Source organism: Littorina saxatilis, unplaced genomic scaffold (assembly GCF_037325665.1).
Source record: "Littorina saxatilis isolate snail1 unplaced genomic scaffold, US_GU_Lsax_2.0 scaffold_1213, whole genome shotgun sequence".
Lineage (NCBI taxonomy): Eukaryota > Metazoa > Mollusca > Gastropoda > Littorinimorpha > Littorinidae > Littorina > Littorina saxatilis.
The window spans coordinates 1-26,235 of NW_027129593.1; the positions used below are offsets into that span (position 1 = coordinate 1).

Below are 26,235 nucleotides of genomic sequence, written 5' to 3' on the forward strand. Positions count from 1 at the left end.
CTAACCTATTAGGGACACTCCTATGCCATTCTGTACCATCATATATAAGCCCTCATTCATAATGCCAATAAAAACCACGTCAAGTGAATAGCCCGGCTATCGCGCCACTCTGCCTGGACCTAAGTACAGAGATCTCCGACATATTTCCTTCCTGTCACTGCATGTGATCTGAATCGCCCTTGCCCCAGATTTCCCCTCTTATTGCGCCCGGTCCTACACCCCCCCCCCCCCCCCCCCCACCCCCTTCTGTCCCAATTTCTGTGTCACCAAACAGTTCCGGTGTCAAATATTTGGAACAATTCCGGTCCGGGTTCCGCTCCGGGGGCAATGGTTTACGAGCTTCTGATTGGCTGAACATGAAGAGGATACAATAGCCGACGGCTTGACTTTCTTGAAAAGACACACTTTTAACCCAACACTGTTAGTGACTGTGACTGACTGGCGTTGACAATGAGACAACGAATAACTATAAACGCTCGTGTCTCGGGGAATCCCCTTCAGCAGAGAGCATGCACAAGGCTTTGAAGCGCGGCATGTCGAGTGTTGTTTTTGTTTCGGGGGGGGGGGGGGGGGGGGGGGGGGGGTCTGCGCACATTGCGTCAACATCCGGCAACGTTGACTTGTGAATGAAACATGACTGTGCAAGTCAATCGGGATTCAGCCCAATGTGTGTGGTCCGTGAGGTAATTCAGTGCAACAGAATTACGTTCAGGGCACGCCTAACATTACTGCGTGACATGTGCTGCTTCCTGACCTGTGCCCGTCCACATGTGTGCAACTAAAACAACCTTTCAAGACCTGTTACACTAGTTCTAGTGCACTAGAAACATCTGCTCATACGCCTAGCTTAATTTGATAGGGACAGTATATATTGGGAATGTCTTTTCTCTCCTTTTTCATGTATAATTCCTATTTACGTTACACCATCCCCAGAACAGAATGTTTCGTTTTGTCTATAAATCAACGTTCCATAAACTTCACACAATGTTTAAAAGAAAGTCAGTTACTTGCTTGTTTGGAGCAGCGCGAACATAAACATCTTAAGGAAAAGTTTATATCTTTAAAAGAAACATTGTATGCAAATCAAAGGCTTAGACAAGCTACTCAAAGACTCTGCTTATCTTAGTCCAATAGTATATTTTAAGACCTTAAACAAAGAGGAATTAGCCTTCATGCCCCCCCCCCCTTTTTTTTGGACCCATCCCCCTTCCCCTGCCTCACACAACCCCAGAGGGTTGTCTTTTTCCTCCCCCCCCCCCCCCCCCCTACCCTCTCTTTCTCTTTCTGAGGACAGCTATAGGTTGTAAGAAAAAGGCGTAACCTTAAACTTCTATCTTTGTACAAATAAAGTTACATCATCATCATCATCATCATCAGCAGCAGCAGCAGCAGCAGCAGCATCTCTCACTGAAAGTCATTTTGGGAATTGTCCAAGACAAACAAAAACAAACAAACAAAATCATGAAACTAGCAGCAGAAAGAGGAACCATTAGGCCAAAAAAAAATAGGTCTGTTTACGGTAACATAGGCCAAAAAAATAGGGTCGGTAGGTCGGGATTTTTTTTTTTTATTTCTTTTCCAAAAACCCATATTTTTACGTTATTTTGCCAAAAAAACAAGATTTTTTTTTTTCCCCCAAATGCAAAAAAAAAAGTCTAGGGTCGCGCGAAAAAACTAGGGTCGGTCGGGTTACCGTAAACAGACCTATTTTTTTTTTTTTGGCCTTACCCAATCTGACATAATAATAAATCATAGCACGACATACGAGGAAGCACTTGCCTCATCAACAGTCCTGGGTCCCTGTTCGCCAAGCAATTCATTGAGGGCTTGCCATACTTTGTTCTTCCTCTTCCTCATAAACTCCTTCTCTGGGTCACTCAGGCACAGACTGTAGCGCAGGGTGGGGTTCTGGCTGTAAACAAAAATGACAATAGCAGCTTTTAGAATATAATTATGGCAGTGTACAAATATATACATATTATAGCAGCTTTCAGAAAATCATAGATATCAGTGTAAAAATATCTCATAGCAGCTTTCAGAAAATTATAGATATCAGTGTAAAATACATTATAGCAGATTTCAAAAAATGATGGATATCACTGTAAAATACATGAAAGCAGATTTTAGATTATGACACATATTCAAATCAGTGTAAAATACACGACAGCAGCTTTCAGAAAGTGACAGATCTATATCAGTGAAACATACATTACAGCAGCGTTTACAGTATGATAGATATCTTTGTAAAGTAAACTTTAGATTTTTTTTATATGACAAATATAAGTGTGGATAATAATAATAATAATATGGGAGATTTATAGAGCGCTTTACATTCTCTAAGCGCTTTACAATGACAAACATACATATACATACAAAGCAAAGCAAAAAAGCATGTGCAGCAGCATTCAGCACACAAGTGAACAACGAAACACTACATCAATACAAGCTGCAAGCATACTAACACAGGCAAAAATACATTAATGTATAAGCGTTTTTAGAATATGACAGAACATAATGTAAAACACACCATAAAAAGGATGATAATTTAGACGCGGATCCGCACTAAAAACGCTTTTCTGTCAATCTAAACGCAGACAATTGCCCATTTACACATTACTGAAATTCATCAGATTCAGATCTCTTTCTCCAGAATGCCCGCCGCCCCCCCCCCCCCCCCCCCCCCCAAAGCTCTATTATTTCTACTCCGATCCTATCCCTGATCATGGCAGCTTTTAGCAAATGACTTGTTAGTGTAAACTTGTCGTCTAGACAGTTCAAAAATCCCAGTAATGGATACACACACAAAACGTGTATCCACTGATGCAATGAGAAAAGAATGTTTCGTGTGGGGTTTTTTTTAACGAAAGGACTGGCACATAACTGTTTTGTTTCACCTTCCCCCCAGTTCAAAACGCATAGAGCGCAAATTCAGTAAAGAGCTGTCGACTTCGTTTACCAACTTCTCTATTACCTTTCGTGTAATTGGAGACATGCCACCCTCCTCCTAACCTCCACGTCATCCGCAACAACAACAACAACTACTACAACTACTACAACAACTACAACAACAACAACAACAACAACAACAACAACTACAATAACAACAACAAAAACAACAACAACAACAACAACAATAACAACAGCACACAGGCTATTGAATTAATTATACTTACTCCCACTCCATATGGAAGGCAACATCAATCTCAGACCCCTGCAAGCAACAAAAACACAGAACAGTCAGTAAACATACATTTTGAGTAAATATTTCACTACAGCCGTAAGTATAAAAAAAAACTAATGAATTCTGATGTGTTCAGACTGGTCGACTTTCTTTCTTTATTTGGTGTTTAACGTCGTTTTCAACCACGAAGGTTATATCGCGACGGGGAAAGGGGGGAGATGGGATAGAGCCACTTGTCAATTGTTTCTTGTTCACAAAAGCACTAATCAAAAATTTGCTCCAGGGGCTTGCAACGTAGTACAATGTATCTCCTTACTGGGAGAATGCAAGTTTCCAGTACAAAGGACTTAACATTTCTTACATACTGCTTGACTAAAATCTTTACAAAAATGGACTATATTCTATACAAGAAACACTTAACAAGGGTAAAAAGAGAAACAGAATCCGTTAGTCGCCTCTTCCGACATGCTGGGGAGCATCGGGTAAATTCTTCCCCCTAACCCGCGGGGGGGACTGGTCGACTAGTCGTTCACTATGACATACAGTCCAGCAAAATATAGTACACAGCATAGTCAAGTAACCATTTTCAATCAAAGCAAACACCTGGAAAAGTTTTTATTTTTATTTTATGCCAATTTTTACGAAGAATGAACAGCCTTTAAATTACACACACACAAATTTCAACCCTTCTTCAAATGTACCACATTAAACAAACCGGCAAAATAATCTTTCTTTTTCCGAAACTTTTTCAAACTCTAGTTGCCATTCCCGTCGACATCATGACCGTTGGCCGTGTCAAGCTTCTAGTGTCAAAACAATGGGACACTTAAAACCGGCCAGGGGTCAAAACAATTAATGCGTCAGATCAAAGAAGTGTGTGTCAATGACCAAAGACCGAGGCCTGTGAACAACACTGCGGTGGTTTCAAATACTACGACTTGGTACAGTGGATTTCTTTCTTTCTTTATTTATTTGGTGTTTAACGTCGTTTTCAACCACAAAGGTTATATCGCGACGGGGATCCCCCATTTTAAGACCTCCAAAGAGAAAAATAGGGTCTTAAAACGGAGCGAGTCTTAAAATGGGGGGGGGGGGTTAGTTTTTACAGAGGTTATGAATAGAAAGTCTAAGAAAACAAAAGGTCTTAAAAAGGAGATAGTCTTAAATTGGGGGGGGGGGGGGGGGGGTTCTACTGTAACAGTCACGTACCCCTGTGAAGGTGAAGACCTCAGTCTGCCACTTGCCGAACTCCTCGATCCTATCGTGAACTCTGAAGGTCACTGTGTCAACCTGCTGGTCAAGGTTGAATGGGTTGGCCTCCATCAGGGTCAGTTCTGCAAATGACACCCAAAATACATTTAATTCGTAAAATGACGGACAGTTCTGCACAAGACAAAAAACCCAATTAATTCGTAAAATGAAGGTCAGCTCTGCCAATGACAACAAAAGTACATGTATTGATTCTTGGTATTGGTAATAAGACAAATTAAGCCAATGATCGCTCTGTTTGTTTTGTGAGACAGTATAACCAAAACGGCTAGAAAAATACTTCCCACAAAACAAACCTGTTAGTCACAACGCAAATGCAAATAGACGATTTTCATAGTTAGTTGTTCGTCCCTATCGCAGAATAAAGCCGATCGGAATCGTGGAACATGCTCCGGATGTTGTGACAATTTTGTCCGAGGTAAAGGGGCTCTTACTCTTCAAGACCGCTGAGTTATTTCCGGAAACCGTCTATTAAATTGTAAACTAGTAGACTTGTCATGATACGAAAAACTCTCAGATGCAATGAAAACTGGCACGTAGCACAGACCGGATGACAATGCAATATCTTTCTCGCATTTTTTTCTCATAAAAACCGTCACAACATTGAAGATGTCCGGTCAATGCAAATCAAGAATGTGTAGCTCACCTAGCACATTCTCCTCAGAGAAGGCGAGGAAGAAGGTGAAGGTTTCGTTCCAGACGGGGTTGATGCTGTCGTCAATGGTGCGTGTCCTCTGACGACCTTCCGGGGCCGTCTTCACCCGTAACTTCACGTAGGGGTCAGGCGTGTCGACTGTTGATATGAAATATAACAAATATGCGTTATTTAGTACGGTACATACTTTTCAGGGTTACAATTTTAAACGCGCAAAGTTAATTAAAAATTAGAGACGCTGGTGTTAAAGGCTAATAAGATTTTTTTTTAACATAAAAAACAAACATGGTTAACCGCAATAAAGAGTGCTTTATGGCCTTAGTAAGCGGGATAATTCGTGGTTAACCTATTACTTTGAAAAGAATTTGTTTTAAAGTCTTCTTTGTCAAATCCTGTCGTCAAATAAAATAAACCCGGAAGTGGAAGCGGGGATTGGGATCGGGGGAGGGCATGGGAGATGGGGGTGGGGGTGTCCAATACAACTGTGACCTTCTGCAGTCTGTGTATAGAACACATCCACTTACTATTATGCCCTTGTTCTCCCCAATCGTTTACACATTTCACCACGTCATCTTACAACCAGAATACTCCCACATTTCCGTGCAGACTGACTAGCTGTAAGAGATTTATGAAGATATGAATATTCTGTGAACAGTGCATGTGGTGATTTTTGTCCGTATGATTAATTGTTTTAAGTAGGTTGTACATTTAATTGTTCTATTTTGTATATGTTCTTTTGTAAAGGGCCTAGAGCCATAGGTTAGGCACTTAAAAATGTCCAGTTATTATATTATTATTTATTTCAAACAAGAAAAAAGTCACTCACGGCGATCTTGAAACCATCCATTGGAGATGTTCCTCCCACAGAGGACCTTGACAGTCAGAATGATACAGGGCAGATGCTGAACCTGGAACAGACGACTTGCACACTTAGTCCCCGTTCTCTCACAACTACAAGTCATCATCGACGTCCTCTGGACAATGTCCACTGTTCACCAATGTCTGGTTATGATCTGTTCACACGAGCTATTTTCAAACTATATTGATTCAGGTGTTATCGGGTTTTTTCCTCCAGAGAGAAATGGGTGAACAGTTGGCAAAGTAAAATCGTTGAGTTCAACAGATTTGCAACCGACTCGTGGATGTCTTGAAACTTAGGTACTGTTCAGCTTATTATAAAGTGGCATTTGTCCGCCTCCTCGTTCGCATTCCCCAAACACAGGCAAAGCATATTGCTCAGTATGGCAAACGAGGATGTAAAGCTGGAAAAGTCATGTGTTTTGGAAGTTTCGCCTTTTGGTTTAAACACAATTTTATTCAAAATACATGACATGAAACAATTGACAGAAATGCAGCTAGGACACGAACTCACGCAGATGCTTATTTGACGTGACCATAACAATGCCAAGTTACACACGTTTTCATGATGGTGGACAACACAATTATTAACCAGAAGAACAAAATGTAGGAGGGGGGTATGGGGAACTTAATCAAAACAGGAGGATTTACAGAGAAAAAAAATAATAATCAAATAAAGTTTCGCCTTTTCGTTTCCGCGATTAGAGAGCTGTTCATGTGGTCAAATGACTCAATTGAAACATCATTTATTACAGTTTCATGTTCTAAATTTAACGGCCTGAGAGAAAGAATTTTGATTTCAAAGTCAACTAATTCATTTCATGACATCATTCCACGAAAAGTATCAGTCACAGTAGTGATTACACCCCCGGTATAGGGGTGTGTATAGGATTCGGTCCATGTGTTTGTTTGTTTGTTTGTGTTCGCATATAGATCTCAAGAATGAACGGACCGATCGTCACCAAACTTGGTCAACAGGTTCTATACATTCATGAGACGGTCCTTACAAAAATTGGGACCAGTCAAACACACAGTTAGGGAGTTATTGGTGTGTATAGGATTCGGTCGATGTGTTTGTTTGTTTGTTTGTGTTCGCATATAGATCTCAAGAATGAACGGACCGATCGTCACCAAACTTGGTCAACAGGTTCTATACATTCCTGAGACGGTCCTTACAAAAATTGGGACCAGTCAAACACACGGTTAGGGAGTTATTGGTGGATTAAAATTATACAAGGACTTATAGAGGGACATCTTAATGGTCAAAGGGAAATAACCATTCTCACTCAGTCACTGCCACCAACTGAGAAGGTTATTTCCCTTTGACGGGGGTGTTTTTCCTACCTCGGAGGAATTTCTTGTTATTTTTGTCTCCGCGGAATACCCAATGTACATATAGTAAACTTAATCTCAATTGGAGAGTACTTTACTGAAATAATAATCCGGATAACATGACAAGACAAAATGACAATTTCACTTCCAGTGCAGACACTAAAAAGTCAGCTTACTTTGATTGAAACAATCATTTGAGGGTCTGACTGTGACTGAAACTCCGGATCAAAGTTTCCGGCGATACGCATCAATTTTCAGCAAAAGTTCAATGGATGCAGCAAAAAGACCCGACGCCATCAACAGATAGAATAACAGTGTAAATTTACTTCGGAATCCCGATTAAGCAACGAAAGTAAAAATTATTACCTTTTTTTTTTAGATAACAGGGCCAACATTTTGGTTAGAACTAGTCAAAAGCAATTCTCTTTTATTTAGATATTTGCTTGAATGGTGTTGTATTTAAAGATCACATTTTCCGCCACCAGCAGGAAGGCCATTAGCTAATGGAAAACTAAAGTGGTTGAGTGCTCTCTCTCTCTCTCTCTCTCTCTCTCTCTCTCTCTCTCTCTCTCTCTCTCTCTCTCTCTCTCTCTCTCTCTCTCTCTCTCTCTCTCTCTCTCTCTCTCTCTCTCTCTCTTATGTGTCACCAGTCTTGTTATGGGCCGGAGGCCTAACAAATAAAATTTACAACTTCCGACCTCTCTCTCTCTCTCTCTCTCTCTCTCTCTCTCTCTCTCTCTCTCTCTCTCTCTCTCTCTCTCTCTCTCTCTCTCTCTCTCTCTCCTCGCTCCCTCCCTCTCTCTCTCTCTCTTGTCTCTCTCTTCTCTCTCTCTCTCTCTCTCTCTCTCTCTCTCTCTCCCTCCCCCTCTCTCTCTCTCTCTCTCTCTCTTTCTCTCTCTACAAAAATAAATAAAGTATTTAGTCTAGCTTGCAACAGGATTGTGCGGTACGTAACCAGCAATCTCTTATGTAAAGTGCTGTAATCAAAATGTTATTCTTCGTCTCTAGGGAGTGGGTGGGTGGGTGGGTTGTGGTGGTGGTGATGGTGGTGGTGGCAGAGGCTTGATAAGCAAATATACCCTGGCTTCGGTTCATTCTTTATTCGCTCTTACTGACAACATTGGCCTTTTGTGTCGTTCTTTTATTTCCAGTCATTCTTCTGAAAGAGCGTTTAAAAACCTAATGTCTGGTACTGTAATAGTTTCCCTTACTCAGGAGGCCCATATAAACCATGGCCTTGTGCCGTTCCTTTATTCTCACGGTCTTTCTTCCGAGAGGGCGTGCAAAGAAAATGGCTGGAATATTTTGCAACAGTTTTCTTTATTCAGTAGGCCCATATACACTACATTGGGGTGTGCACGTTAAAGATCCCACGATTGACAAAAGGGTCTTTCCTGGCAAAATTGTATAGGCATAGATACAAATGTTCACCAAATACCCGTGTGACTTGGAATAATAGGCCGTGAAAAGTAATTATTCGCCTTAATTGGCTTGAGATTTACTGGCCGATGTGAATGCGTGATATATTGAGTAAAAAAATTCCATCTCACACGGCAGAAATTAATATGTAAAGCGCTTAAAGAACGTCAAGCGCTATATAAATCGCCCCATACATACATACATACATACATACATAATACCCTGGCCCTGTACCGTTCCTTTATTCTCACGGTCTTTCTTCCGAGAGGGCGTGCAAAGCTTATGTCTAGCATAATATTGCAACAGCTAGTTCTCCTTATTCAGCGGGCCAATATAAACCCTGGCCTTTTGTCGTTCCTTTATTCTCACGCTCTTTCTTCCGAGAGGGCGTGCAAAGCTTATGTCTGGCATTGCACCATTACACCTTATTGCACTCAGTTAGCACTGCCTTTGATTCTCTGGAACACAGAGCCGTGCAGTAAATGCCAGGCGCACCCATTCCGACCAGGTAAATTGCGGGTCTGCTGCATTCCAAGAAGGGGGTGGGGGTACAGTTATGTGTCTATCTTGACCCCCCTCCACCCAAAGCTGTTATTCTCTTGGGCCCTCCTTCCAAAACACAACCACCCGTCATCCTCACCCCACCGCCGCTCCCCCCCCCCCCCTCTCTGTCTCTCTGTTCTCTCTCTCTCCCCCCTCCTCTCTCTCTCTCTCTCTCTCTCTCTCTCTCTCTCTCTCTCTCTCTCTCTCTCTCTCTCTCTCTCTCTCTCTCTCCCTCTCCCAAGCTATAACATTACGGAGTGATTCAGCTAAAAAAAAAAAAAAAACCCACCTTAAGGTATCCTTCAAAAACATTAAGGTAGGCGTATACGTGGGTTTCCCCAGCAGATTGTTAGGGTTTGATACGTTTAATGTTCATCAAGTTACACTGAGGGTATGTAAACTGATAGGATACTAAAATAAAAAAAGAGGGCCTGAACTGCACTCGACTCTTTCATTCATGGAATTTCATCCGAGTTCTGTTCAATACGGTAGTCATGTAACCTGTCTGTAACTACGATTTCTTCCTGGTTACATATAGGGTAATCCATCGGTACAGTTTGGTCAGCAACTGTATCTTTTAATCCTAGTGTTTTGTTCGAGGAATTTCACCAGTGGTCGTGTACTGTCTCTTCCTGGTTTCGTATAGTGAAATTCATCCCAATAATTCTGTCAGCAGCGAAATCGTTTAATCTTTTAATTCCAGTCAATCCTTAGTGACATAATCATAACATTGTCGGGTTCATTACGGTAGTCTTGTTTAAAAAAAAATATATTTTTAAACCAAGAGAAAAACAGATAACTGTATGTGGACACGATCTCTTCCAAGTTGTGCATCGTTCAATTCCACCTCAGAATACATTTGTCGACAACCGTATCTTTTAATAACAGCCTGCCATTCGAGGAAATTCTTCAGAGTTCAGTTGAAATCATTAAGGTAGCACTGTTCGCTTGTTGTTAGTGACCAGGATCTCGTTCTATAGTTGTGCATTATGCACTTAATCCAAACAATTCTGTCAGCAACGGAATCTTTTTCTTCTTCGTGTCGTTCGCTGTTAGATCGTCAGTCCGGACTGCAGGGCGAAACGTGCTGTCCTCTACGGAATCTTTTGATTATATAGCTCTGCCGCGTTCATTATGGTAGTCCTGATCACTGTCAGTGGCCATGATCTCTTCCTGTTTGTGCTTCGTGTAATTCCTCAGAAGAATTCCATCAGCTACTGCACGTCTTCGCTCTAACTTATTGCTACACAAGCAGATCATTAATCTGTGATTCCTATCAATTCTAGTACTACAGTCGTGTGATAGAATGTCATCAGAATCCTGTTGGCTTCACTACCGTAGTCCTGTTCACTGTTTGTGTGTGGCCTTTGTTTCTTCCTAGTTGTGCATCGTACTGCAATTTCCCCCAATGTTAAATTTAGATATTCTTAAAATGTGTCCACTCAGCAGCCTGTGAAAGTGTCGCTGTGTTTTAAGGGCCAGCTACTTCACACATCATTAAAACTGTTCTCTGTTCGTTAATTGATAGTGTCGCACGCTTACAGGAAACCGCCTATCAAATGGGCAGCCACAACTATTTCTGTCTGTCTGTCCTTCAATCTGTCTTTCTTTGTCTTTCTTTGTCTTTCTTTCTTTGTCTTTCTTTGTCTTTCTTTCTTTGTCTTTCTTTGTCTTTCTTTGTCTTTCTTTGTCTTTCTTTCTGTCTTTCTTTCTTTCTTTCTTTTCCTTTCTTTCTTTTCCTTTCCTTTCCTTTCCTTTCCTTTCCTTTCTTTTCCTTTCTTTTCCTTTCTTTTTCTTTCTTTCTTTCTTTCTTTCTTTCTTTCTTTCTTTCTTTCTTTCTTTCTTTCTTTCTTTCTTTCTTTCTTTCTTTCTTTCTTTCCTTTTCTTTCTTTCTTTCTTTCTTTCTTTCTTTCTTTCTTTCTTTCTTCCTTTCCTTTTCCTTTCCTTTCCTTTCCTTTCCTTTCCTTCCTTCCTTTCTTTCTTGATAGATTGATTGATTGATTGGTTGGTTGATTTGTTGCCAGGACGGGCGTTTGGTAGTAACAGGACGGTATAGACTAATACACTTAGAACAAATAAATATCATAAAGGATGAGTGTATCAAGATAAGATGACCAATGTTTGGTTGTGTCTTTCTTTGTTCATTTCGTGTAACTTTTCTAAATGTCTGTATTAATCGGTCTTTTTTTGGTTTGGTTGTATGTATTTATGCCTAATGGTTCTCTTTCGTTCCCTTGATGTTAATATGCATGACGCAAGGCCCGGATGATTGAAATCCAAAATTGCTAGACTTCGAATGTTCAAAAATCATTAAGATGCGTGTATCTGTCTCTTATTTATATACGTATCTATCTACTTAACTTTCTTTTATTCTAGACAAAAACAAGTCAGTGACAAACGTTTTAAAGAGGAAACCCGGCTAGTGCATGACTAGTTGGTGTAGACGACAAACAATCAGGGACATTTCCATCAGTGCGCCCTTCATTACAGAAGGAATGCTCGCAGGGAGTGCTCACTGCATTGACACGTCCTGTGCAATCTTTGCTGCTTACCGGACAGTCATAGAGACTGAGGGTGTTAATTATCGCGCTCGCTATTTCTTCCTGGATGATGTAACACACACACACACACACACACACACACACACACACACACACACACACACACACACACTAACACTAACACTAATACTAACACTAAAACACACTAACACTAAAACACACACTAAAACACACACACACACTCACTCACACACACACACACACACACACACACACACAAACAAACACTAAAACACACACTAACACTAAAACACACACTAACACTAAAACACACACACACACACACTCACACACACACACACACACACACACTCACACAAACACGCACACACACACTCACACACACGCACACGCACACTCGCACACACACACTCACACACACACACACACACACACACACACACACACACACACACACACACAGCTTGACTACAGTTGCAGGCCTTTTTGGGGCAGTGGTTTTAGTATCAGACCACCCTCATTCACTTTCAAGGATCTCTGCATGGTTGACATTATTTTTAATTACATAGCTTTGGCGAAAAATCCCCGCATGCAGCGATAGTTCAACTCGAGTTTAATATTTCTGCTGTCGGTTTCAGTTTCAAAATGCTGATTTCCGTCTGGTTTTCCAAAAACTCCGAACATTGTTGCCAAAAATAACAAGAGACAAAAAGGTTCCCTGTATCTGACTATGATCAAGCGGAACATCCTTTTAGGCTGTAAAAGCAAACCAAATCCACCGGAAAAAGAATGAATTCCTGTCACGAGAAGAGATTAAATTTCACTAAAAACAGCATAGCGCAATAAAAACAGCATGTTTTCAAGGTTGTTCGGTGTTGCGTTTCCATGTGTAATACGAGTAATGCAAGTCTGTTTTGACAGGGCTGAGATTACCAATTGGCCGAGAACTCAATGTTTCTACTGAAACAGCCTAGCTAGCCCCTGTTTCCGTGTCTAGGTCTACGACCTGAAACCAGATCCCGTTTGACAATAAAATCGTGTCCCAATGGAAGATGGAAACGTGATAAAGTAAAAGTCCTTTTGCAGCAGAAGTAACACGTTTAAAAACCAGTGAACTGTTTGATTGCTATCTGCTTCGGATCAGACTTGACGTCACAGGGGTATAAATGGGTCGTGAATCGTACGATGTGTGTTCTATATTTCCCTGTTTATTCATTCATGTATCTATTTATTCAGCTGCCTGCTTGCTTGATTATTACTCTCGATATAATGTGTATTTCCTTTTCTGTTTGTAAGTTACGACTGTCTGGCTGCGTGCGTCCGCGTGTTCTGTCCAATAAACCACACGTATACAATTCAAGTGGCTGAAACCACAAGAATGTTATCACCCACAATCATATCCTGTACGCGTGCGTCTTCTCAGCCAATTTAGTTTGAATGGAGTGGCAGTTACTCGTTTCCTTCACACCTACAACCTGCATTTTCTCATCACAGTCCCACGTAAGCACAACGCCCCTTCCTAGGACAAGAGCACTCGGTGGACGGGGAACGCATCGACACTGAACTGTCGTCACTAGGACCCAGGTCGTGACACTAAGGCGAGCTGGTTTATTTGAAGAGACATTCCATTGACTGTGAGTGTGACTTGAAATACTGCTTCAAGTAAGGATACACTCCTTCTCGTGTACGTGAGCAACCGCACTTATTTTTTGTCTTCTCGGATTGTAGCGTTGAATAAGAGCACCCGCACTCCACTTAGACACGTACTAACAATCAACAGCTTGACAACATTCTGTGCAAACTGGGATTTTTTTAATAAATGTATTCAGCAGACCACTAGGCCCAGGTACCACTAACACAATCAATTCGACACAAAATTCACACTCTGCACGTGAAGCAGGGAGGCTGTTGCGTTTTGTCATATGTGTCCAAGTAGAAAGAATGCTCGTATTACGAGTACAAAGTGAGCAGATATGTGGTTGGCGTGTCAATTGAACATAATCGCTAACACGGGAAGGGTCGTATCTTTAACAACTTGATCTTAGCGTACGTCCCTCTCCGTCTCGCAATGTCAGCGTCAACGTGTCTGCGTCTAGAGTTTCCCCTTAGATAAAGACTTTAATCTCACGGAGGGCGTTTTATTTGCACCTGGTGAAGAGGGCTGTATGAGATAGTTTGAATACGTCAGGAGCGTAAGGTACGACCACATATGGACCAGTTCAGAGCAGGGTAACGCCCACTTCGTTTCCAAATTTGGAACTAGTTTCCCACGGTGATTTTCTTTGAGCAAACACAGCTGATTCAGTTTGTGAAAGGCAAGTCTCTCTGTCTCTCTCTCGCCTTCTTTCAGCTCTCAAATACATTTATGTTCATATGCGTACGGTCTCGAGTCTTTATCCTATACACGTTTCATTCTCTTTCTACGTACTTACCTTCAGCACATACACGATGTTAGTAGATCTTTTCCTCTTCAACGCACACACACACTCACAAACACACGTACACCTTCACACACATTCTCTCTCTCTCTCTCTCTCTCTCTCTCTCTCTCTCTCTCTCTTTCTCTTTCTCTCTCTTTCTCTCTCTCTCTCTCTTCTCTCTCTCTCTCTCTCTCTCTCTCTCTCTCTCTCTCTCTCTCTCTCTAGTCACTAGTGTCTCACTTACTCTCCCCCCCGCCCCCCCACCCCTATACAAACACTGTATTTCTCTTTCCATATATCAATCAATCAATCGACCAACCTAGCAACCACCCCAATTACCCGGCCAGTTCTGTCTACATAAAACACTCCCCTGTCCAACATGTAGAAACTGTATTTGACCTACGAACGACCTTTCAGTGATACTGTGAGAAAAAAAAACCCGCATTTAGCAGCATACATTGAATAGGTGGGGGCGGGGGTGTGATTCTTGAAGATTAGTCTAAAGATTTAAGCTTGCTGTTACCTTTGGAATTTGAGACGACTGAGAGCTATAACAAAGTAAGTCGATCCTGTGGGTGGTTCTGTCATTGTGCAGTGGGTGGTTATTGGAAGAGAACAAATGCTGTCCTAAAAAAGGGAACGACCGGGCGTGGATCAAGAGAGAGATAGAGAGAGGGGGGAAGGCAGAGGCACAGAGAGAAAGAGAGAGACACAGAGAGTGAGATAGAGACATACGCACACACACACACAAACACACACACACACACAAAACCACACACACACAGACACACACACACAACAAACACACACACACACACATACACATACACACACACACACACAAACACACACACACACACACACACACACACACACACACACAGCTAACCAGACGGACGGATAAGATTATCTGGAGCCGGAAGAAAATACACGAATGACAGATAGACAGACAGATAGCCAAACAAAAAGCTTATAGATGACGTATCAACAGGAAGATAAATGCAAGACAGGAAGTGAATAATATGTATATATCTGAAAAGTAGCTGTACATACCTCAAACATTTGATAGGGATCAAAGCTGCAACAGAAAATGTACAAATAATTAGTATCAACGTCAGGCAGTAACTAACTACTGTGATTCAACCACGTGAAGGAATTATCAAGGCGCATAACAAATTTATAATGTCAGTGTGTGTGTTTGTGTGTGTGTGTGTGTGTATGTGTGTGTGTGTGTGTGTGTGTCTGTGTGTGTGTCTGTCTGTGTGTTTGTGCGTGTGTGTCTGTGTATGTCTCTGTGTATGTCTGTGAGTGTAGTGCGCCTGTGCGTTGGTGGGTGCATTTATAATAATGTGAGAAATTAAAGCCCACCAGCAGAACAAACAGAAAATGTCCACATTCTCAAAGAAAGAGTATATATATTTTACTTCATTAATGACATTTAAACAGACATGAATATCTATGACATTCCGAAAGTGACAATTAGCAAAGCACAGAACGTTAGAAAATACAATGGAGGAAAAAGCTGTATGAGCAGAAAGCGACGAGACATGGGATTGACCAATGCCCGAGGGGACCGTGACAGACTGGAGAGCAGTAAATTACCAGTCAAGGTCACGGAAGGTTGTACAGTGGTACCTGCGATGTGTGGCCCCTCCAATGAGAGGACACCTTTCTTAAAAGGACACATTCTGAGGTCCCTTTGTCTGTTATCTCGACCAAAGTATACCTGTCAGGAAAGACCACCTGCAATGTAGGGACACTGTTGGCTGGTCCCAAGGGTGTCCTTTCATCGCAGGTACCACTGTACTGGGATTGTTTTGTGTTCTTGAACATTTTTTCCGTTACGGACTTTGCTCCTCACTTATTCAGGTAGCTATTACTGGTGATCGGATATCAAATTGTTCATCTTTAATTGGCTTCATTACCAAAAGACTTTGCGCAAATTTGAAAGGTCTACCAAAAGACGTTTTGAACATTATAATAACGACGGATGGTTTGCAGATAGATACTGTCTTAATGATTCAAAGAATGAATGAATTAATCAAGTAATCGGCGGTTATTTAACAGATCTTCGTCCTAACCTGTGATTCATTTTCATGCGCTTCTGACATACCTTAATTATCCCGGGGACAAGATGGTTTGCGGAAACTGATAATACATTTCGAATGACAAATTTCATTAGAACACTAGACTTTGTGGGAACAAAAGAATCGCAGAGCTTTCTTAGTCCCCCCTTCTCCTCCTCCTCTTCTACTATTTTCTTCTTCTTTGTAAATTATACACAATCTTGTCTCTGTTGATTTCTTCGCGTTTATTTATTTATTTATTTATTTTATGCAATTTATATCGCGCACATATCTCAACCACGGATTCAAGGCGCAGGGATTTATTTATGCTGTGTGAGATGGAATTTTTTACACAATATATATCACGCATTCACATCGGCCAGCAAACCTCAAGCCTATTAGGGCGAGCATTAGTTTCTCTGCTCTTTTCTAGTCCATCTACCACGGAAACCAGTCCAAAAATAGCAAGTGGCTCGAGATGTTCGCTATCTTGGCGACTTGCACAAACAGAAGATGACAGAGCGTTTCTCTTTCATACCCGCATATCGGTGCTTGAGTTGAAATGGAACAAAAAAGTGCACTTGGTGACAGGTGCCGTGCCATTCAACTTGTCTGAACGTTTCACCTCGTGATTACTTACGCCATAAAGAATCCATCGTTGGCGAACCCTCTATGCATATGATCCACAGGTTATGGTAACCTCATGTGTATTCTTTTTTTCTGCTGTTCTCTCCCTCCGAGGCACGATTGCTTGTCTAATAAAGTCATCGTTGCAAGTATCGTTGTGGTCTCCATGCGAACGATAACAATTTTTCCCGTTCCATTTCCTTTTCCTTCTCTCTATCCGCGATATTCAATTGTATACCCTTTTCGTCCACATCCACCTTCCCAAGGTGTGATTGCGTGACCAAAAAAGAAGTCGACGTATGCCTTCTCTCTCTCTCTCTCTCTCTCTCTCTCTCTCTCTCTCTCTCTCTCTCTCTCTCTCTCTCTCTCTCTCTCTCTCTCCTCTCTCTCTCTCTCTCTCTCTCTCTCTCTCTCTCTCTCTCTCTCTCTCTCTCTCTCTCTCTCTCTCTCTCTCTCTCTCTCTCTCTCTCTCTCTTTCTCTAGTCCACCTCCCATTCTAATCCCTACGCCTATTAGAACTACTTGCGACAAAAGCGCTGGAAATCTCACCATACAAAAACAACAAAAAATAAAACTGTGGCATGATGTCATGTGTTAGCTCATGCATTATTCCGCTTGTTTCTGTATACTCTCTTTAACTTCTTGCCTTTTCTCCTTTTAATACGTATTGCATTTCTATACTGTTTAATATGTGTGTTGAGTGCTCCCTCTTCTTTTTGTTTATTTCTCCTTGTGAAGCACATTGCATTTCTAATTGTCTAGAGGTGTTTTAATTGCTCCCTCATTATTCTGTTTTTTTCTCAACACAACTGACATTGCACCAGAGGTGACGCACAGGCATAATCTTCTCGTTAGTTTCTGTTCTTGTCTTGTTTTATTTTTCTTGGAGTTCTCCCCGAAACATACACGCTGCATGCTCCCTTTATTTTCTTTTTTCTTCTTTCATGTGATCGCTTTTTTCTTGTCTTTTCTTCTGTTGTTGTTCTTCAAGTTCAGGTCTCTTCTGGTGTTCTCGCAATATTCTGATCTTCTCCCATATGTATTCTTGCTGTTATTGTTTTATCTTTCCTTCTGTTTTCGCTATTTGCTAAAACAAATTCTGTTCTCACTATATTCTGATTTTCTCTCAGCTCTCGCTATAATCTGATTTTCTCTCAGCTCTCGCTATATTCTGATTTTCTCTCAGCTCTCGCTATATTCTGATTTTCTCTCAGCTCTCGCTATATTCTGATTTTCTCTCAGCTCTCGCTATATTCTGATTTTCTCTCAGCTCTCGCTATATTCTGATTTTCTCTCAGCTCTCGCTATATTCTGATTTTCTCTCAGCTCTCGCTATATTCTGATTTTCTCTCAGCTCTCGCTATATTCTGATTTTCTCTCAGCTCTCGCTATATTCTGATTTTCTCTCAGCTCTCGCTATATTCTGATTTTCTCTCAGCCAGCTTTAATTAAAAAAAAATTCTGTACTCCCGATCTTTGTTGTTGTTGATCTTTTCTTCCATTCTCGCTATGTTCTGATTCATTTGTCTGTTCTTGCTACATTCAAATCTCCTCTCTTGTGTTTTGCAATATTCTGGTCTTTTCTTCTGATGTTATCTTCGGCCGTTCTCGCTATTTTCTGGTGTTTTCTTCTGCTCTGGATATTCTTCTCTTTTTTTCGCCACTGCTTTACTACAGTTGCAGGAGCGTTATGATCCCGTTATTCACTCTTTTGTTTTTTAGTTTACTAATGTTTAATATCTGTATGTAAGTATTTATTTATTTCCATATCTATTTGTCTCTTTGCTAACTTTCTCAATATCATAAACACCGTTGCTGCATTATCATTCTTTTCCACTGCTCTCTTTTGTTTCTGGATTTTTCTCGAGCCCTATGACACACACACACAGCATTGTTAGCGTTGCAGAAGCGTTACGCTGCTCTGAGACTGAAGCAATATCATCTTTCTCGTAGGTCTACCTGTCTCCTCTTGCCATTTGCTCACACTGCCAGCGCACCGACTTGGCATTCACGGCAGGGATTCACCCGGCCCAGTCTGTCAGCTCCATTGCTGTTTTCAACATTGCCATGTTGTGAGCAAGTGTCAGGTAAACAGGTATGGGGTTAGTGTCGGTGGTGGTGTTTGATTTGAGTTACTGGGTGAGATGAGGGTATAGACTTGTAGACATGTTATGAGGTTTAGTTGGTAAGTGAGGAACGATGTTTGTGGGGGGGGGGGGGATGATGTGTGTGTGCCACGGTGTGTGTGTGTGTGTGTGTCTGTGTGTGTGTGTGTAAGTGTGTGTGTGTTTGTTTTTCTGTGTGTTCTCCGTGTGTGTGATTTAGTCTACGTATGTGCCGACGTATCTGCATGTGTCTGCATGTGAGTGATTGTGTATGCGTCTGTGGGTCTCCATACGTTCTTTGAGCGCATTTGCCGGCCTGTGTACACGTGACTTGTAAGTAACTGTAAAGGCTTAACTTATACGCAACGAGCGCGGGCAGGGCTTAACAAACCACGCCAACACAGGCGTCAAACACACAACAAAACATAGCAAAGCTCAGGAGTACATGCAGGAAAACTTTCAGTAAGCAGAACACAAAAATAAACACTTTGCCAAAGTACAAACAAAACACAACCCGAACAGTCAAGAATAGCTCATTCATTAAAAAATAAAAACACACCGTCCAAACAATACCGAAACGTGAAAGAAGTCAAGAATGATTCCTTCACGGATGAATGAAATGACGTCAGAGGAATACCAAAACGAGCACCCAACACCTCTGTTTAGTTCCCTAATAGGATCAAATCTATACGCAGATGGGATCAAATCGGCAATGCGCACCTCTACCTATATGCCTACTGGTGCGGCACCGTAATTTGAACGAAAAATACCGAGGTTAGTGGACGGCACAGAAAACTAACCCGGTGCGTGCCGAAAAACGCTGGTCACCCGCTCTCCGCTTGGCTAACCGAGTGTAAAGTTAGTACAGATGTATTGACCGTATGTCAAGTCATGCCTCAGTGGCTCTTTTGTGTCAACGACCTTCTATCGATTGTATAAAGTTAAGTGGTGTGGTGTGATTTGTTTGATTGGTTCGTAATGGACCGATTGACAGACTAAGATTGAAGGGTTCCAGTGATAGCTAACAGACTCTCTCTCTCTCTCTCTCTCTCTCTCTCTCTCGCTCTCTCTCGCTCTCGCTCTCTCTCTCTCGCTCTCTCTCTCTCTCTCTCTCTCTCTCTCTCTCGCTCACACGGCACATACACACACACACACACACACACACACACACACACACACACACACACACACACACACACACACACACACACACACACACATAATCAATCGTGCTGTTGTGCATTCCAGAACAAACTAAATGTGACCTGTACGTATGCCAACTATGTACGGGTGTTTATCGACTTCAGTAAGAGGCATTGTAAAAATGTCAAGAAAGGCGACACACCTTCTACTAGGTCATAAATAATCAACGAAAGTAACGACGATTGTTTTTATGACGACTGGTTTCCACAATAACGCAAAAGCACAAACACGGCACTTATAATTTTAAGCATCGATCAGTTTTGGATAAAAGAAAACGTGAAAAGTATTTAAACGAATACAAAAGTAGAGAAACAAATATAACTTAGAAATCGCAGTATGAGGATTAGGCTGACATAAAGCCGGCAGCTGGACGGACTGACAAGCAGACAGACAGACATACAGACGGACTAACCCTTTCGAGTTTATTGCGGATAGTGTTAGCATGCCGACAGACAAAAAGCCTACAGCGCAGTTAGCGTACAGAGAAAAACGAACAAAAGCCTACAGCGCAGTTAGCGTACAGAGAAAAACGAACAAAACAAGAAATTCCTCCGAGGTAGGAAAAACACCCCCGTTGGTCAAAGGGAAATAACCATTCTCACTGCCACCAACTGAGTGAGAATGGTTATTTCCCTTTGACCATTAATATGTCACTCTATAAGTCCTTGTAGAATCTTAATCCACCAATAACTCCCTAACCGTGTGTTTGACTGGTCCCAATTTTTGTAAGGACCGTCTCAGGAATGTATAGAACCTGTTCACCAAGTTTGGTGACGATCGGTCCGTTCATTCTTGAGATCTATATGCGAACACAAACAAACAAACAAACAAACACATCGAGCGAAACCTATACACACCCCTATACCGGGGGTGTAACTATATTTAACTCCGAGCAGCAACAGCTAAGCTTTAAACATGTTCATAAAACAGAGCTACAAAAGGACACTCAAGAGACTCACAACACAAAGAGCAGAGACATTCAATACACGCGAATAATGATTCACTCACCTGCCCATATCCACCCGGCGTTTCTTGAGTGTCTCCCGGGGGGTGGTGGGAGGGGTGAACGACTCCTCCTCTTCCTCTTCTTCCACTACATCCTCCACTGTCACAGTTCTCTCGTCGGCCTTCTCATCGTCGTCGTCCTCTGTCGTTGACTGTCGATAACTGCGTCGACGACTGAGCTGCCTGTGGAGAGGAGGAGGAGGAGAGGGGGTAAAACTTTTTGTGGTGGGAGAGGGGGAGGGAGACACTGTGAAAGCATCTTGGACACTAGTACTTTCTACTGTTCTAGACGCATCATCAATACAGGAGTCGGTACGCGTAAGTGTTGCCCCTGTCATATGACCGCTGTCGGTACCTGTTACGTTGGTACGACTGTTGGTCCGACATAACGGTTTGGTCCGAAACGCGGCGCGCCTTGTCAGTGTTCCAGAGTTTCCTCTCTTCCATTTTCCTCCTGAAGCACTTCTGCTGTCCTGAAGAGAACCACGGCGACCCTCGACTACAGCTGGATCCTGCTTCTCAGATTCATGCCCTTCCAATAGTGGTTCTGGTGATTTAGTCGGAGCACTACTGTCAAAACCCAGACTTTCACATCGCCGCAACATTTTGGAATCATGAGACGGAGCCACGTTAAAACCGAAGCTACCTTGATGCGTAAATTCTCCTGAGGTTCTTTTGGCTAGCTGAGAAACCAGAGGGTTTTTAAAAACTGTGGAAGCCTTGTCGAGGGTCGAAGACTGTGGCGGCACGAAAGTTGATGGTGGTAAGAAAGTGTGCGCATCTTTTTGCTGGTGGTGGTGGTGGTGGTAGTTTCCGTGTGGAAGCGTGCAGTCGGCACCAAAAGCCACACTATGACTTTTGTGCAGCACAGGTCTATGGCTGACTGAAGGCGCTACAGCTACCATCGTAGGCGCTGCAAAAGAGATCTCTTTTTCCGACGGGACACAAAACTGCGAAGACGAATCGCCTTGACTGTGGGCCGGTGTCACTTGTTTAGTCTTTCCCAGCTGGTGGCTGTGTAAGTATGCTGGCTTGTCACGGTAGGGTGACACTACTGCAACGTTCCGCTTCGCTGCGTTGAAAGATGGCTTTGGCTGGATGTCGTCTGCTGCAAGGTTCACTGAGTTGGTCTTTCCTGCCAGCTCCAATTTAAGACACGGTGGCGGTTGTTGTTGTTGTGACACTGGTTGCGGTGTGTCTTCCACACGAGGATCAGACGATAACTGGGCCAGCGACTGCCGAAGTTGTGTAAATACATCCGTGTGAATAGGAGCTGTCTTGCGCTCGCCCACGTTCGTCATGTCTGCTGTGCAAAACTTTCAGCCAATCGCTGGAATGCTCTGTCGGTGTGACCCCTAACCTTTCTCTCTCTCTTTCTCTCTCGCCGAGATTCTCGAAGGTTATTCGTTTTGTCAAGCCCAGTAGCTAATGTAAACTACTTGCGGTCGGAGCACACACTTGTAAATGTGGCACAACCGACTGGAATACACGTCTTGAACTGAACAATAAGACTAGGGGCGGTCTTCGGTAGAAATGTTCAGTACTATCTGATCATACGCTACAGTATTGTGGACACGCCACTTCAGTTTCACGTTACCCAAGCTGTTTTTGTTAATCATATTTACAAAAACAACACACAATAAAGTTTACATTCCCCTGTTGTTGTTATTTTCTTTATACGATTAAAATAATATCCTCATCAACTTTGAAATAGCGTGTTATACATCGATTGAACATTGGATTTCCTTTCCTTGAGACACACGACATCAGAGGTCGACTAACACTCATATATATATGGGCGGCTGGCTGAGTCTACACAAGAGTGCATGTTTGTGTGAATTCAACTGTACGCACAGTAAAACGAATTCTAAATAAACGAATCGATATGCTTATACACATTTTGGTTTTTTTCTCTTGTTTTGTTTTTTATTTGTTTGTTTGTTTTTTGTTTTGTTTTATTTGTATACCAAAATATAACCTTTTTTACGGATCTCGACAGTCATTGGTCACCTCTAACACTATCGCGGTCTCGGAGAACAAAGACTGTTTCGTCCTGTGCCAACTGTCATATTCTCGTCAAAAATACAAATCATTAACGTATAGTATACGGACGCAAAGCTGAGATGGTAGCAAACAGCGTGGGTACGGTGTCCATATCCCACTGTGGAATTCCGATGGTGTACGTAGATAAGCAGATCTATCAGATCAAAGTGTTTCAATCAAAACATAATAAGAGTTGTTAATGTCGTCCACCGTTAACTGCATCAGTCTCCAAAGTCACGTGATAACTAAGTTTTCTTTCGGTATGTTTCAAGTTTTCTTTTATTGAATGCGGGGTACTATCGTACTGCAGTGCACAATATAAACCAATGTCATCATGTTCACGAGTTTTCATTCACAAACACCTGGGAAATAAATCTCATGTTCCCCATGCAATAAATCGAGGTGGTGAATGGGTTTGAGCTTTCAGGTGAAACGTGGATTGTCAAAGTAAAAGCCAATCAGGCTGATTGTTTGATGTGTGGAACCATCGCGGCTTTGGATTTGTGTTTCCGAGGACAACGATTGTAAGCATTCACTCTCAAAGACCCAATCAATGTTGATAATTACCGCGGCGACTCATGGTCAATTTGCAACTTATCTCTGTAATCGCAAAATCCACAACGAAAAGTCATAAACACTTAAAAAGAAAAGAAATATGCTCAACACTTACTGAACTCACACGTATGATCGCAGCTCTGTACATTTTCAGACTGGAAGAAAAGCGTCAACAAGCTACGTTTGACGTCACATACAAGGTTGACGTGTTATCTCGAGCTACTGTGACGATGCTTTGTGGCCCGGAGTTGGATTCTAAAAATTCGTCTCCCTGTGGGTTATTGTGCATTTTGTTGCACAACCAAAATGATGACAAAAACGATGTTTGGTGGCTTGTCGTCAGACCAGCATTTTGTTGTTGGTCCTCGGGGAGCATATCGCCTTATGTCTCATATTTATCAACCGCGGCCTTCGGCCTTGGTCGATAAAGATGAAACAAAAGACGATATGGCCCCCTTGGACCAACAAAAAAGCTGGTCTGTCAACAACCCACCAAACAACTTATAATGTCAATGAAAGGAAATGATATATTTCATGGATTTTCAAACGATGGAAAATACTGGTTTCAAGTGAATGAACGTTTACATGCATGAATCCAGAATATTCAAAGCGATAATATTTGTTTTGAGTAAGTAAGTAAGAAAAACCATTAATCTGAGTCTTTCTGTCAATCCACCAACCCTACGTTTTTACACCCATGAGCTGAGGCATTTCATCCTCAGATAAAACTGGACTAGCCACTTTATATTAACTTAGCAAAAACATTATTGCACCCATTTTCGTAACCAAATTGAAACATTCATCACCATGTCATTTCATTCAAACCTATACCATTTTTAAGGCACACAATTTGGCTATCTTAGCACACTTTTCGAATCAAAGATATGTTTTACAGGGGTCACGTGACCCACATTGACTTAAAACTCAGAAATGCGGCTGTTTTATTCTCTAAACAGCAGATTCGAACACCCTCGCAATGATGTTTAGGGTACACCCGTTGTACTGTAACTCCGGAAATCCGTAGCTTGCATAAACGCTCTTTTCCTTACATTGTGTCTCATCGCAGTGAGGAAAATACTCGCTGCTACGTACTGCTTGCGGCTGACTGACTGACTGACTATTAGGGTTTAACGTCCTCTTAGACCAACTGGTCTATATTGGGACAGGTTTTGGTAATACGCTGAAGATATGGTGTGATACTTTGATTCGAACAAGCCCGCTGTGGCTGTCTTCTTAGACACACCAGCATTGGGTTTGTCTCGTCAAAGTATCGAAAATACGATCATGATAATCAGAGACGAGAGATGATGCATGCGTGTCTTCGTGTTTTCCAAGCCCTGAGACTTTTGCTGTGAACGTGGGATCTTTTTCGTGCGCATGTGTGCACACGGGGGTGTTCGGACACCGAAGAGAGTCTGCACAAAGTTGACTCCGAGAAATAAATCTCTCGCCGAACGTGGGGATCGAACCCACGCTGATTGCGACCAACTGGCTACAAAGTCAGCGCGCTACCAACTGAGCTACGTCCCCGCCCCTTGCGGCTGACATAGCGTACATCACAGCACAGACACACAGTCAATGAAAGAAATAAGCGTTCTGTCCTTATAATTAAAGCATAAATGTCTTCCATCAGAGTGGAATGATTTTAGCGATGGTGTGTCTGCACGCTGTGAGAACAATACTCGCTGCTATACTGCTTGCCTGACATAGCGTAAATCACACACATAGGCACTGGCACACATCATATGAAAGATATAAGCGTTCTGTCCTTAGGCCAAAAAGAAAAATATGTCTGTTTCCGGTAACCCGACCGACCCTATTTTTAAGCGCCAAAAACAAAACAAAAATCAAAAACGGGAAGTAATCGGTCGATGAGACTTCACAGTCGTCACGCGAAAAAAAACATGGCGGCCAATGACGCCGGGAATCCCTCTGAAGGGTCTGTGGCAAGATTTCCTCTTGCAGTTATTCTAACAAAACGTAAGAAAAAGGTAAAAAAAAATAAAAATAAAAAAAAAAATAAAAACCACCGACCGACCGTATTTTTTCGGCGATGCTACCGGAAACAGACATATTTTTCTTTTTGGCCTTATAATCATAGCATAAATGTCTTCCAGCAGGGTTGGTTGATTCTAACTTCGATGGTATGTCTGTGTCTTGATCTCTCTGGTTATTCCATAACAGTATTGGTTTGTGTCGTTATTGCATAACAGTATTGGTTTCTGTCGTTATTGCATAACAGTAACCGGCACGGTTGGCCTAGTGGTAAGGCGTCCGCCCCGTGATCGGGAGGTCGTGGGTTCGAACCCCGGCCGGGTCATACCTAAGACTTTAAAATTGGCAATCTAGTGGCTGCTCCGCCTGGCGTCTGGCATTATGAGGTTAGTGCTAGGACTGGTTGGTCCGGTGTCAGAATAATGTGACTGGGTGAG

General features: G+C 42.1%; 1 protein-coding gene across 1 annotated transcript; it reads right to left on the reverse strand.

Annotated features, from left to right (window-relative positions):
- Window positions 1-1,777: 1,777 nt before the first annotated feature.
- LOC138957823 (uncharacterized) lies at window positions 1,778-22,957 on the reverse strand (the record flags this gene model as incomplete). Its single annotated transcript, XM_070328875.1, is given in 7 exon segments — window positions 1,778-1,912; window positions 3,174-3,211; window positions 4,391-4,515; window positions 5,097-5,243; window positions 5,932-6,013; window positions 15,253-15,277; window positions 21,209-22,957. Coding segments are annotated over 7 exon segments (1,850 nt in total), but the record flags the coding sequence as incomplete, so codon positions are not given.
- Window positions 22,958-26,235: the final 3,278 nt, after the last annotated feature.